Source organism: Cetorhinus maximus, chromosome 7 (genome assembly GCF_964194155.1).
Source record: "Cetorhinus maximus chromosome 7, sCetMax3.hap1.1, whole genome shotgun sequence".
NCBI lineage: Eukaryota > Metazoa > Chordata > Chondrichthyes > Lamniformes > Cetorhinidae > Cetorhinus > Cetorhinus maximus.
The window spans coordinates 52,348,673-52,363,008 of NC_135885.1; the positions used below are offsets into that span (position 1 = coordinate 52,348,673).

Here is a 14,336-nt window from a genome sequence, read left to right on the forward strand (position 1 = left end):
CCCCAACCGCCTCCTCTTCACCATGGACGTCCAATCCCTCTACACCTCCATCCCCCACCGGGATGGTCTGATGGCTCTCCGCTTCTTCCTCGAACAGAGGCCCAAACAATCACCATCCACCACCACTCTCCTCCGCCTGGCTGAACTTGTTCTCACACGGAACAATTTCTCCTTTAACTCCTCTCACTTCCTCCAAATAAAAGGTGTGGCTATGGGTACCCGCATGGGCCCCAGCTATGCCTGCCTCTTTATGGGGTATGTGGAACATTCCTTGTTCCAGTCCTACTCCGGCCCTCTCCCACAACTCTTTCTCTGGTACATCGATGATTACTTCGGTGCTGCTTCATGCTCTCGTCGGGACCTGGAAAAATTTATTAATTTTGCTTCCAATTTCCACCCCTCCATCATTTTCACATGGTCCATCTCTGACACTTCCTTTCCCTTCCTTGACCTCTCTGTCTCAATTTCTGGTGATAGACTGTCCACCAATATCCATTACAAGCCTACCGACTCCCACAGCTACCTCGACTACGGCTCCTGTAAGGACTCCATTCCATTCTCTCAGTTCCTTCGCCTCCGTCGCATCTGTTCTGATGATGCCACTTTCAAAAACAGTTCCTCTGACATGTCCTCCTTCTTCCTTAACCGAGGTTTGACGGTGGTTGACAGGGCCCTCAACCATGTCTGGCCCATCTCCCGCGCATCCGCCCTCACGCCTTCTCCTCCCTCCCAGAAACATGATAGGGTCCTCCTTGTCCTCACTTATCACCCCACCAGCCTCCGCATTCAAAGGATCATCCTCCACCATTTCCGCCAACTCCAGCATGATGCCACCACCAAACACATCTTCCCTTCACCCCCCCTGGCGGCATTCCGTAGTGATCGTTCCCTCCTGGTCCACTCCTCCATCACCCCCTACACCTCAAACCCCTCCCACGGCACCTTCCCATGCAACCACAGAAGGTGCAACACCTGCCCCTTTACTTCCCATCTCCTCACCGTCCAAGAGCCCAAACACTCCTTTCAAGTGAAGCAGCATTTCACTTGCACTTCCCTCAACTTAGTCTACTTCATTCGTTGCTCCCAATGCGGTTTCCTCTACATTGGAGAGACCAAACGCAGACTGGGTGACCGCTTTGCAGAACACCTTCGGTCTGTCCGCAAGCATTACCCAGACCTCCCTGTCGCTTGCCATTTCAACACTCCACCCTGCTCTCATGCCCACATGTCCGTCCTTGGCTTGCTGCATTGTTCCAGTGAAGCTCAAAGCAAACTGGAGGAACAGCACCTAGTCTTCCAACTAGGCACTTTACAGCCTTCCGGACTGAATATTGAGTTCAACAATTTTAGATCATGAACTCTCTCCTCCATCCCCATCCCCTTTCCGATTTTCCCCCTGCTTTTTGTTTTTTCCAATAATTTATATAGATTTTTCTTTTCCCACCTATTTCCATTATTTTTAAATGTATTTCCATACATTGTTTTATCTCTACCTTTTAGCCTTTTTCGATTCCTTCACCCCACCAGGGCTATCTATACCTTGCTCGTCCTGCTTTCTACCCTTAATTAGCACATTCCTTTCGATAATATCACCACCTTCAACAACTCTTTGTCCTTTTGTCTGTGACATCTTTTGGTTATCTCCACCTATCACTGGCCCTCTATCCAGCTCTTCTTGACCCACCCCCACCTCCCCCCGACTTTAAACCAGCTTATATTTCACCTCTTTTCTATTTTTCCTTTGTTTTGTTGAGAGTCATGCGGACTCGAAACGTTAACTGTGCTCCTCTCCGCAGATGCTGCCAGACCTGCTGAGTTTTTCCAGGTATTTTTGTTTTTGTTTTTCATTAACCATTGCATCACTTTCATGTAATTTTACAAAATCAGGATCAATTTTAAAATATTCTACTAAAGCCTTATTAATTATGATTTCAAGCTTTGCATTTTATTGGCTGCCTCCTCTCCTCTTCCAATTGCATCCACAAACATTCACTCCCTCCACCACTGATGTACAGTGGTAGCAGTGTGCACCATCTACTAGATGCACCATCCCTAGATGCACTACAGGAACTCATCAAGTCTCCTTAGACAACACCTTCCAAACCCGCGACCACTATGATCTAGAGGCCAAAGGCAGCAGACAAGTGGAAGCACCACCTGGAAGATCCCCTCCAAGCCATTCACCAACCTGACTTGGAAATATAATCGCCGTTCCTTCATTGTCGTTGGGTCAAAATCCTGGAACTCCCTCTCTAACAGCACTGTGGGTGTATCAATACCACATGGGCTACAGCGGTTCAAGAAGGCATCTCAACACCACCTTCTCAAGGGCAATTAGGGATCGGCAATAAACGCTGGCCTAGCCAGCGATGCCCACGTCCCATAAATGAATTATAAAAAATCACAATGTCAAAACACATTGCTGCTGGTTTTGTTATTTGTAACAAAATGAATACTGGTAAGGAGCTGAAAATTTAGTTTCCAAACACTTAACAATAACAGCACTCCCTAACATTAGGAACATTTGGGATTGCTTTTCAGGTGGAGCAGTCAATACCTAATCTTTGGGGAGGCTGGGAGGGAAGGGAGATGGTTCGTGGAAAACGATGCCTTTTACAGGAATTTAGGGTAAAAGCAAAAAAGCTGAATAATGGTGCTGATTCATTTAAAATTAAAATGTAGGCTACTAAATGTTAAATAAACTGCAGATAAAATATTAGTGACTATATGAAATATGCAATAAGTGGTTCTGCATTATATTTATCATTAGAATCAGAAAGCGAATAATAACCATTAATAAAAAAACCTACGACACGGACAGGTGCCACCTTGCTGCTTACAGTTTGCAATATTATTGGTTACAGTGTAGTTTTTGCTAAACAAAGGGTGGAAATACAGGACTTCACCTAACAATTCAGGAACACTGGCAGATTATCATTTTGTTGGACAAAGATGCCCCTTGCATTTAAAATACACAGAAACACATATAAGTGCAACTTAAACACAGTTAAAAGCAATTTTAATTAGTGGTAGAAATGTCTCATTGTTGCATTAGCACAAGACATGATTTTTAATGATTTACATTTCCTTCCTATGAGAAATTAGAGCTCGTGAAAAGTATTTAGACATTTAAAATTAAAAGAATGTTATTTCGATAGCAGCTTTAATTTAGAATTCATAAAATTACACTGAATTGAGTGACATTTAAACACTGAATACATCATTTTTTGTTCACATTTTAACACTCATAACAATGTACATCAGATAGGACCCAGTGGAAGTCTTGTCATTCTGCAATAACCAATGAAACTTTCATAAAGTCATAAAGCCTCAAATAATTTTAAATCTAACAATGATTCCTATGCATATTTAATATGGAGAAGACTTAATTTGAATAGTTTAACCCAAGGATGGCAAATAGATCACCTTGCTAACATTCCACGCAAATAGTTTATAGAATTATATTTTGTCTCATTTCATCGACTATAATTTAGGAAAATAATGTTGCTACAATGATGCAGCCACTGTAAAACCTTTGATCTTTTGATAGAACAATGAAAATCACTTCAACTAAAGCAGTAAACAAAATTACTGTAATATGGATGACTAGTTGCATGAATCCATATTAAATAAATTCCTTTGTTTTTGGAAATAAGTACAATTGTTAACTTAACAAAACCATTAGATTTAACAACTGCAGGGCAAAATTTGCCACAGCACTAGTCAGGAGAGGAAGGACTGACTGAGGCAAGGATCTAAGAAATCTGTTTTATATCACCTTTTCCAAGAGCTAGTGATCTGACAACATTCTTCCATAATTTAGAAAGAACTGCCCTACTTTCACTGCGAGCCATACCTCAGTTGATAGAACTCTCACCTCTGAGTCACAAAGTTCCAGGCTCAAGAGCCACTTCAGGGCCTGATCACAAAATCAAGACTAACACTCCAACACGTCATGAAGAGATATTAATGTGTATAATGTTATTGGAAATTATTTTTAAATTGGAATTGTAGTAGGGTCTGTGTCTATGTGTGGCTTAATTGGATTAAAGCCAGCTATCTGGGTGCTTTGATGTATAGTAATTTGAGATATTAATTAGGTAAATGTAAAGATAGAAGGTAAAGGGTACATTTGCAATTGTTGAATAAACCAATTCAAAAGGGGGTAAAATCTTGCACCTAGCTAGGAGACGCCAAACAATTTGTTTATATTATTAATAAAATTGGTGCAATGAAAGGGGTTTTTTGTTAGAAGAGGTGGAGCTCAAAGACCTAGTGATACAATGAGAATTTACATTCAAAGGGAAGGCTAGGTATAAACAGGAGTTTTGTATGTGCAGGTCAGAGGCATGTAAGATCTAAGCAGCCTGTAGGCCCTACAACTGTGTCTGCAAAGGGACCTCATTTTGAATTCGTAGGGTCAAATGTGCTTTGCTTGGTGGCTGTTTAAAGTCGTGTGTTATTGTTGCCTTGTGGAGATGTACCTGAGAGTGATTAATTTGGGGATTTGTTTAAAAGTTATTATGGTAGTAATTTGTAGACATGTGTATGTTTTTAATTCATTGCAAAATTAATAAATGCTTAATTTAGCTTTATATAAAAAAACCTCTTAAGGCTTGGTGGTTTTACTTCTTGAATTCAGAGCTGCATCTCAAACATACCAATTGAAAATATAGGTTATGACAGTTGTTCAACTTTCCCTCTGGGATTTAAACAACTCAGCCTTTACCAACTGCTGTGTCATAACACACAGTACTGAGGAAGTGTGGTGCTGTCGGAGATGTGGTTTTTCAGAGGAGACAGATGAGGCCTCATCTGCTTGCTCAGGTAGATGTAAAAGATCCAACAGCACTATTTCAATTAATAGATTGGGGGTTATCCCCAGTGTCCTGACTAATATTTATCCTTCTATAGCATTGCAAAAACAGATTCATCCCTGGCGCTGGTTGGAATTAGCTTTAACTCCAGTAATAAATCTCACCCCCTATGTTCTGTTCTTCAGATTTCAGGTTGATACTTACTCCTGCCCCATCATATATCAATCTTTCTGGCACTGTGTCCCTGCTCAATGGAAACCTTGTCAAAACCACTGTGCTATGATACAAAATGTTCCTAAAATCCGTCTCTTTGGCCTTCAGTTTGCCTCTGGCTCAAAAATGCTCTACCTCCAGAGCATCAACTAATACAACATATGTATAGATTCCAAATGTTTCTATTCTACTGCAATTATCTTTAAAGTTTTATTCATTTATTTGCTTTTTTAATAATAATTAGTTCTTCTTTCCATCATTCCTTACAACTTACTCAGTGTCCATCAGATTCTGCTCCCAGAGTCAAAAAAGGCAAGTTAAAGCATACTGTTACCAAATCCGATTCGCATTCCTAAAGATGCAGTCACTTTCAGCTCACCTATAGTTTAGTGTCTCAATGGCATTTGCAGACATGTCAACGCCAAATTAATTTAACATAGAGTAGTTGTAATAAGTCACCAATGTCAATTAATATAGCATTAGTTGCAGGTAAAGAGAGATATTTGTCAGGAGTATAATAGTTTTTCCAAGGCGTATTTCAGCACTTTTGAAAGACATTACATTTGTTCCAATACGGTTGATTGACATAATGTCGCGTTAAGCAGAAAGCTGTACTTACAATTAAGTTATCTCCTCAGGCTAATTCTGAAAATGGATAATATTATGAGAATAGAACCAATTATTAAAGGTTATCCTGCCGGAATATAACTGAACAAGCGATCTGCATCAGATGTTGAATTGACCAGTATGGCAAGTTTCATTGAAGCAATCTGCAGGATCTCATGTAGAGCTGCATGTGATAACTCAAGAACTGCACCATTTAAAACACCTGTAATCTCTGCGACACAATACTTAGCACGACAAATCAGCACATTGGTTGAAGGATTATCAACCATTTCATATGCATACAACATTTAGAAAAAAAGGGAAGCCTGCACATGCCAATCCAAAGAAGAAAACCTGCAAGACTAAAGTTCAATCAGAGACACAGTAACCTGTGATACATAAACAGGTTCAATGGAAACCAAATTTTCAAATATAGAAATAGAAGATAGATATTAGTTAGAAATATTCTAAAATAAGTAAAACATTGCCAGAAACTCAGGATGATAAAAATCTGATTAATACTGCTGCAAACTTTTAACAAAAACTAGCCCAGAATAAAATCACACTCCACTGAGCACTTATGATCAAAGGATTTCAGTCACACTAGTGGGCTTACTGGGAGAAAACAGTCTGTCTTCGAACACAATATAATCTATAAGAAACAACACCTCCACCAGCAAGGTCTTGAAAATAAACCAAACATTGGATCCCAAAATAAAATCAGAATCCATCACCTATATGTAATACTGCCACAAAAAGTTTTCTATTAAAAAGGCCAAACATATTACCTCAAACAAAATATAACAAATATATCAAAATATGCTCTCCAACTGTCATTCTTTTCTTCCTAACTGAAGGTTACAGCTTCGGAGGTTTTCTAATTTTCTGTTAAAAAGCCACATTCCTCAACAATATAATTAAACTTTCATGTCTTTTTTTTTTGTCTGACGCAATTTCCTTGTATGAAGACCATGGGCTAGCATTTGAGGTGATAGGTTTTGTAGCCTTTTTAAAAAAAATTCTTTGTGGCAGTATTATGTTAAAATTTAATTCTGGAATCAAATTTTTGGTTTTCATAAGTACTTAACAATTTCAGTGGTAATGTTTCTAACCACATTTCTCAATTTTATTTGTCTGCTATCCATCATCTTAGTTTACATTTGCTGTTGTTTAATGAAATTAATCAGCTGAGCCAATCACCTACAAGAAATTTGCATACTGGTTATGCTGATATAAATCTGACACCTTAAGTGCGGTGACAAAACAAGAGTGAGGAAATGTTAACTGTTTTAGCATCTAATTTTGTTCCTTACCCTCAATAAGTGAAAAAGAACTTACTGTTTCTTCTTCAGTTTCAAAGCCAAAAACATTCCTCCGTTTCACTATCAGCAGGTCATGGTCATCATTGTCATCATCATCATCATCAAACTGAAATGCTACTGCTCCTTTATCTTTCTCTACTTCAGCATTTTGGTCACTTGGATCATCACTGGATTCGTCACCTTTATCATACACATTTTCCTCTCCAGCTTTTCTAGTTTTGTTTTTCTCCCAGGTTTCCTGTTGGGAAGAGGGGTCGTGTTTCCTAAATTGAGCTTTAAAGTCTTCCAATTCCTCATCAGCATCTGAAGCATCTTCCCGCAAGCTTTCAGCTGCAGTATCTTTAGCAACAGTAGGGCAATTGACTTGTGCTACATTTCTTGTACAAGACATTTCTCTTCCTTTTTGTGCTTTTTGAAGAAATCTAATTCGAGGTGGTATAGCAAGGCCTAAGGAGCTGTAATTAAAAGGCATTTTACATCTTTAACAACTTACATAGAATCACAAAATATACAGCACAGAAATGGGCCATTCAGCCAAACCAGTCCATGCTGGCATTTATACTCCACTCTAACCTCCTCCCATCTTTCCTTATCTAAATCTATCAGTATAACCCGCTATATCCTTCTTCCTCACATGCTCATCAAGCTACCTCTTAAATGCATCTATCGTATTTGCCTCAACCACTCTCACTGGTACAGAGTTCCACATGCTCCTTTCCTGATAGATATAACCTTGCAGTCTGGCAGCATTCTTGTAAATAGTCACTTGGTAGTGCAGAACTTGAATGTTGCTGAAAAGAGAGATGTTGCCGAAGATTTTCATCTTGCACTCATCAGGACAAAGGCAAGAATGCCAAATTTCAAACGATCACAACAATTTATATTACAGGAAAAAAGGTTGCTGGCTGGTTGGCAAGTCGACTCTGATTGGCTGATGGAGAAAGCAATGGGGAACCGTAGGCTTGTTGAAATAAACAGCATGTTCCTTCAGTTGTTTTTTAAATAGGCAGACTGTACTCAACCAGCACACGCTTGCAAAACCCAAAACAAAATGTCTACTGTTAGATGTGGTTCTGCAATTGGGCAGCACTTACTGAACAATTCTGTGCGCTAACAGCTATCATCTCAACCAATTTAAGATAATCAGCCGAGCTCATAACGTGGCTCACTTACACTGGCTAGAAGCAACATACATTCATAGGCAGGGGCTCATTCTATGCAAAAAAAAAGGAATGTATTCGAGCCGTGTGCCTTTTTTGAACTACCCAGGAGCTTGGGCACCCAAAGTTCCCCGTTGCTTTCTTCATAGCAATGGCTCAGCCAATCAGAGTCAGCCTGTCAAAGAATCAGCACGCTTTTCCCCAGTAGTATAAATTGTTGTGATCGTTCGAAATTTGGCATTCTTGCAATGATCCCGATGAGTGCAAGATGTAAAGCTGCAGCAACATGTTTCTTTTTCAGCAATATTCTTACAAGCCTTTATCGCATCCTCCTTAGTGCTTCTATATTATTTTCACAATATGGAGACCAGAACTGCACACATTTTGTTTAAATCTTTTAATTAGCATTAAATGCATCACTGATTTAACAAAACTTACCAAGTCATGTAAAGAGAAAACTGTCTGTTGATACTCATCAGCTCTAGGGTTATTGCACATATCCACTTCCAGCCTTTCGTATTTTGAACACAAAAATCTAGGCTGAAACTCCAGTGCAGTGCTGGATGGGCATTGCAATGTTGGAGACACCGTTTTTCAGATGAGACATTAAAACAAGGCCCAGTTTGCTTTCTCAGATGGGCGTAAAACATCCAGAGATGCAGCCTGACTTACTGAATATCTCCAGCATTTGGTGTTTTTATTTTAAATTTCCTGTATCTGCAAAATTTTGCTTTTATCTTGTTGTGCACAAATTGGATACTTTGTTTCCAACATCAAAATAGTCCCCATACTTCAAAAATATCCATTTAAGTGTTTTGGGATGTTGAGGTTTTGAAGGGAGCTATATAAATGCAAGCTCTTCCTTTTTTCCTTTCCCAAATGTTTTGAGTAGGTCAGATAAATGTTTAGCCAACACTTATCCATAAAAACAGTAACAACTATGACATTTCCAAGGGTAACATACCAGTTTTTGGTCTGTTTAATACAACCTCATTTAAATATATATATTAGGACTATGGAACTTTATTCCAGTAGCATACCCTCGCAGGGTTTGTAAATATGCCACCTTTTATCAAAATACAGCTTATATCAACATCAATTCCTTACTTTCTCCAAACCATAAAAAAGTCTGCCCTATTACACTAACAAATGGCTGGTTGGTGCTTCCACAGACTCTAAAATCATTTACATAGGTCTGTACCTAATTTATATACTGGTTTTACCATTGGGAGGTAAATAATAAAGAACCAACAAAAATGCATACTACCAACATCTTCAATTACCATTCTATTCTCCCACAAATACAGAACTTAAATGCAATTGCAATTCTCTTAGCAACCTGGGCTGAAAAAAGAACATTTGCTAAGCTATTTAGTACCCATTATATTAATAGTGCCATGCAACTATGCTGACAAGTGCAGCACTCGACTACCTCAATTTCACCTATTGGCAAAATTGGAAATAGGAATGTCAACATTTTTTTTCAAACTGGTCTAAGTCACATACTTTAGTAACAAATACTTGCATCATATGGTAGCAGTGATATGAATAATGTACCCAGCAAAAGAAATAATAAAGCTTTCTGATGTCACCAGATATGGGGTCCTAGCAAACTACAAAGAAGAATGCATGATAACATAGATGGACATGAATGGGTAAGCGGGGTGGACAGATATAGAATAGACTATTGCGCAATTTGCGGAGAAAGGAACAGAGAGAGAAATTATACCTAAAATGACATTACTTTTACAATAGAGGAACAGAAAGACCTAGAATTGCAGGTATAGTTCTTTCAAAGTGGAAAAGGACGTGCAAAAGGAAAATGCAATTCTGCTTTCATACATAGACATATTTAACATATCAGCAAGGAAGCCACATTAAATTTCTACAAGAAATTGGCAAGGCCATAAATAGATGCACTTCTAGACATTCAGATATGGGGAGAATATTAGAGCTGTGGAAATGAACTAGGGAAAATTTACTAAAATGATACCAAGAACAACAGGTTATAAAGAAAGTCACAAAAAACGAATATTTGACTGAACAGGGCAAGGTGAAGTGGGTCTAATAGAGGTTTCCAAGGCTGTGGAAGATTTTGAAAAGGTAAATAATGAAACATTATTTCTACTGGTTGTCAAATTGGTAGTAAGAGAACCCAGACTGAAGATTATCACCATAGGGCAAGGTGGGAGGGTGGGGAGGAATGTTGTTGGAAAAATAGTTTTCCACTGCCATTCCTACTTCTACAAGCACTTTCAAAATTACAGTGTAAAATTACCTGTCACAAAAAACACAAACACATCAAAACTGCAGCGGCTAAGCCCTCATCCTATCCGACCTCACCAACTTAATTACAACTAGTTCTCACAATAAAAATCATTCCTCTATAATGAGCAGTCAAAAACAAATAATCAATTTATTCACTGGAATGACAGATGCCTATAAAAATATAAATCCTTCTTCACCAAACAGAAATCTTCAAATATATTATTCATCGTTGCAAGCCATGGAGGAATATGGAGAAGGAAAGAGGGTAAAATAAGCTTAAAATGATTCTAGACTAAGATGGCATCACAAATTATGCTAACTGTATTAGATCTGTTAACCTTGTACGTAAAATCACATACAGAGAAATGGCATTGATGTTTAAATTGTTTGAATGAGTAAAAGATCAATATGCAAGTGAAATCCAAATTTTTGAAGAGGAAAGGCATCTTTAATTCATATCAGTCCATGCTATAGTTGACCCGCAATTGCATGATGCTGCCCTTCATTGTTGAAAGTGGCCAAGTGTTTTGTTCTAGATAAAGACATCCTGCATTTTGCTACTATGAGCCCACCTGCCTGCAACATACCACAAACTCATAAAACGTTACTTACAATGCATATTCCTTTAATGGTATTGCGAAAACATCAAAAACGTCTTTGTTCTTCATAAGGTAGACTGAACGTACATAGGACACAAAACACTGCAATAAAATAAACTTTTATTGCGCATTTCAGATATTATAAGCAATCACTAAGTAACAATTTACTTAAATGCATACCTCAAACTTCAATATGTTGAACAGGTGATTTAGAATTTAAAACTAAAGAGCCAAGTCCCTTTGAGGAACAAGATTATGGAAAAGCCCCCAAAGATTCTCATCCCTGCCCTCCTCCATTAAATGCCAAGTGTGGAAAAGACTGAGGTTCTGGCCACAACTGGCCATTATGACAACACTAATCCAGGGCCCAGTCCTTCCGGCATATTCTCATCAAAGTTATGACAGGAACATGCTGGAATGGCCAGAATCTTGAGGCCCCAAAGTCTTCAGGATTGTTTATGCCCTCTATTTGGTCATCATTAAGAAAATTAGACTAATGAAAAAAAACTGTATAAATCATTATCTGTATGTTATTCAAGCACACTGAACAAATCTGATCACAAAAATACTAACTTAATACAACTATCAGTACCAGCTCAATGTCAACTGCACAAGTTTATTACACAGTTTTCAAATTTCATTTTGAGGTAAAATGAAAGTCAATATTTCAAAACATGCAAGTGTCTTTGCAATTATAAAGTGCCTAATGCATTATATTTAATTCCAGCAGTGTGAAAAATGATAATCTATTGTATCCCTTATTACTTTGATTCATTTGGTGTAAAAGTATCAAAACAGTATTATCACAGTTGAACTTGTGAGAAATTGAAGGACTGACCCGTTGTGCTCTTTCTTTCAGGTCCTGTTCTTGAGCTAAAAAAGCTTCCAGCTTTGTCTGTACATTTGTTAGTTTTCCTGGGTTTATTCTGTTTAAAAAGATCAAAAAATATTAATTGTTTATTTTTTTCCATTGCTAACAACCCATTAATCTTCAATAAAAATATGAAATACTCCTAAAATAAGCAGATTCAAAATCAATAGAGTCAAAAACAAGATTCCAGGGTAGATTTTAAATTGCACAATTGGTATAAGCACTGACACAAGGACAATTTAGAGTGCTTTGGCACAAAATATAAATTTCAATCAGTTTTAGCTGTAAATATGTGCTGCTTTCTAAATGCGAAAAATATCAGCAACTTTCAACATGCTGACATGCCAAATTTCCACAAACAAAGATGCAACAGATCCACAGAGGAAAAGAAGCACCAGCATTTAAAAAAAAGTTATCTTGATTCCTAGCCCTGGTTATTACGAGGATGCATTTTTCACTGTTCAATTATCCACCTTACTGCCAAACTGTCAACAAAAACTTGCATATATGTAACAGCTTGAATGTAACAAAACATCTCAAGGAGCTTCACAGAAGCATTATCCATCAAAAAATTGACACCAAGCCACATAAAAGAGATATTAGAACAGCAAAGAGCTAGACTTTAAGGAATGTGCTTTCAGAGAGAGGTAGAGGCACTTAGGAAGGGAATTCCAAAACTTAGGGTCGAGAGAGCTAGAGGCACAGCTACCTGTAGATGGGTGAAGGGAATCATGAATGCACAATTAGCCAAAATTGGAGGAGCACAAAGATTTGTAGGGGTGGAGGTGGTTACAATGAAAGGGAGAAACAAGGTTATGGAGGCATTTGAACACAAGGATGAGAATCCATTGTTGGACCAGGAGTCACTCTAGGTTAATGAAAATAGGGGCGTTGAGTGAACAGGACTTGAGGAGAGTTAGAAAACAGGCAGCAGAACATTGGGTGAGCTTTAGTTTATGGATGGTGGAAAATGGGAGGTCACCCAGCACAGCACTGGAACAGCTGAGTCCAAAGGTAACAGAAGCATGTCAGGAGTGGAGGTGGGTAATATTACAAAGATAGAAGTAAGTGGTCTTGTTGAAAGAGAAGATGTGTGTCACAATTTCAGTTCAGTATAAAATAGGGGGAAAGTCTGCAGGGTTATGGGACAAAGAGCAAGGGGGAGTAGGATTAATTGGATAGCTCCACCAAAAAGCCAGCATAGGCATGAGGAGCCAAATGGTCTCCTTCTGTGCTGAATCATTCTATGATTCTATGACATGTTCATCCTTATTCTTTCTGCCTCCTTTAAATTTTAATGGTTTTTGATTTTTAAAAAAATAGCCTAGTTATTAAGATTCCCATTTGTAAATGGATTGGGAAGATTTTGTGCCCTACACTGCCTTTGTGACTCACTATACATACAGGAGACCAGAACATAGGGGTTCCCAATCTGTGGGTCATGACCTCTGTTGGGGTTGTGGGATGAGATCTTGGGGTTGTGAGCTCAGAGGCCTTTATGGAGGCCGTAGAGTGGAGGCTGTCAGGAAAGTCCTGGGGCCGAATCAGAGCTCCCATGATACACCCGCCCAATTTTTTTTCTCTCTGGCTCACAGTTCACTCAGAGGGGAGGGGAGTGAACAAGCTTTACACAGGAAGCCTCAGTGGCTGCTGTCAGCTCAGCCAACTTTTCTTTTTCTGGCTCAAAATTCATAGGGCGGGGTGGTGAGTGAACCTTCAAGTGACCCCATGCATGGCTGGGTAAAACCAACCAACGGGAATCCCAACTGGAAGATCAGGAAGTGGAGGAGGGAGGTCATGTTGCAAATTGAGGGTTAGACTGAGGGATTGATGCCAGGAAGTAGCCTCTATTTGCATAATATTGGCTCCTTGGATACGTAAAACAAGGCGGTAAGGAATGTTTTCGTAAATACAGTGAGGCTTTCCCTGAGTACAGGTTCATAAGTGTTTCAGTCAAATCTGGAGAAAGGCCATAATGCCTCATTTGTCTCCAAGCACTACCCAGCAAAAACATGAAGCTAAATAAGCTTAAGCAACACTTGCATATCATTCACAAGGAGTACATCGGGAAACCACAATCATTTTCCAACACTGTTGCTGCGAATGCTCCTCTTTCCAAATTCAGTTTAAGAGAGCCATAACAGTCTGAAGGTTACTATCCTGCTGGTTGGTTTTATTTTGGTGCCGTACCCCCACCCCACTCCGGGAAAAAGTCGGAAAGCCCTGCTATAACATCGATAAACTCAGTACACAAGAGGGTCCTGCCCAGAATACTGACTTGTCCCTGTTTTAAATACTGATTAATGCCTTGCAATTTTCTAGCCTTTTCTATTTTGTGACTGCCAGCATATTCTGGTAAACTTTCAAAGTACACAAAAGCAAATATTCATACGGGCCAGGATTTTCCCCTCGGCGATTTGGGGGCGGGGCCCGCTCGTCGAGGGGAAAATGACGCGGGATGACGTTGGGAGGAATCCCCG

At 39.1% G+C, this 14,336-nt stretch overlaps 1 protein-coding gene across 1 annotated transcript in view; it reads right to left on the bottom strand.

The window, feature by feature from the left end:
- ddx10 (DEAD (Asp-Glu-Ala-Asp) box polypeptide 10) overlaps positions 1–14,336 on the bottom strand; it is a 288,529-nt gene that overhangs the window by 203,424 nt on the left and 70,769 nt on the right. Inside the window, exons 11-13 of the mRNA XM_078545489.1 lie at positions 11,824–11,911; positions 10,999–11,087; positions 6,975–7,413 (exon numbers count right to left, since the gene is read on the bottom strand). Of these exons, the coding sequence (XP_078401615.1) occupies positions 6,975–7,413; positions 10,999–11,087; positions 11,824–11,911 (616 nt within the window). The remainder of the gene's footprint in view (positions 1–6,974; positions 7,414–10,998; positions 11,088–11,823; positions 11,912–14,336) is intronic.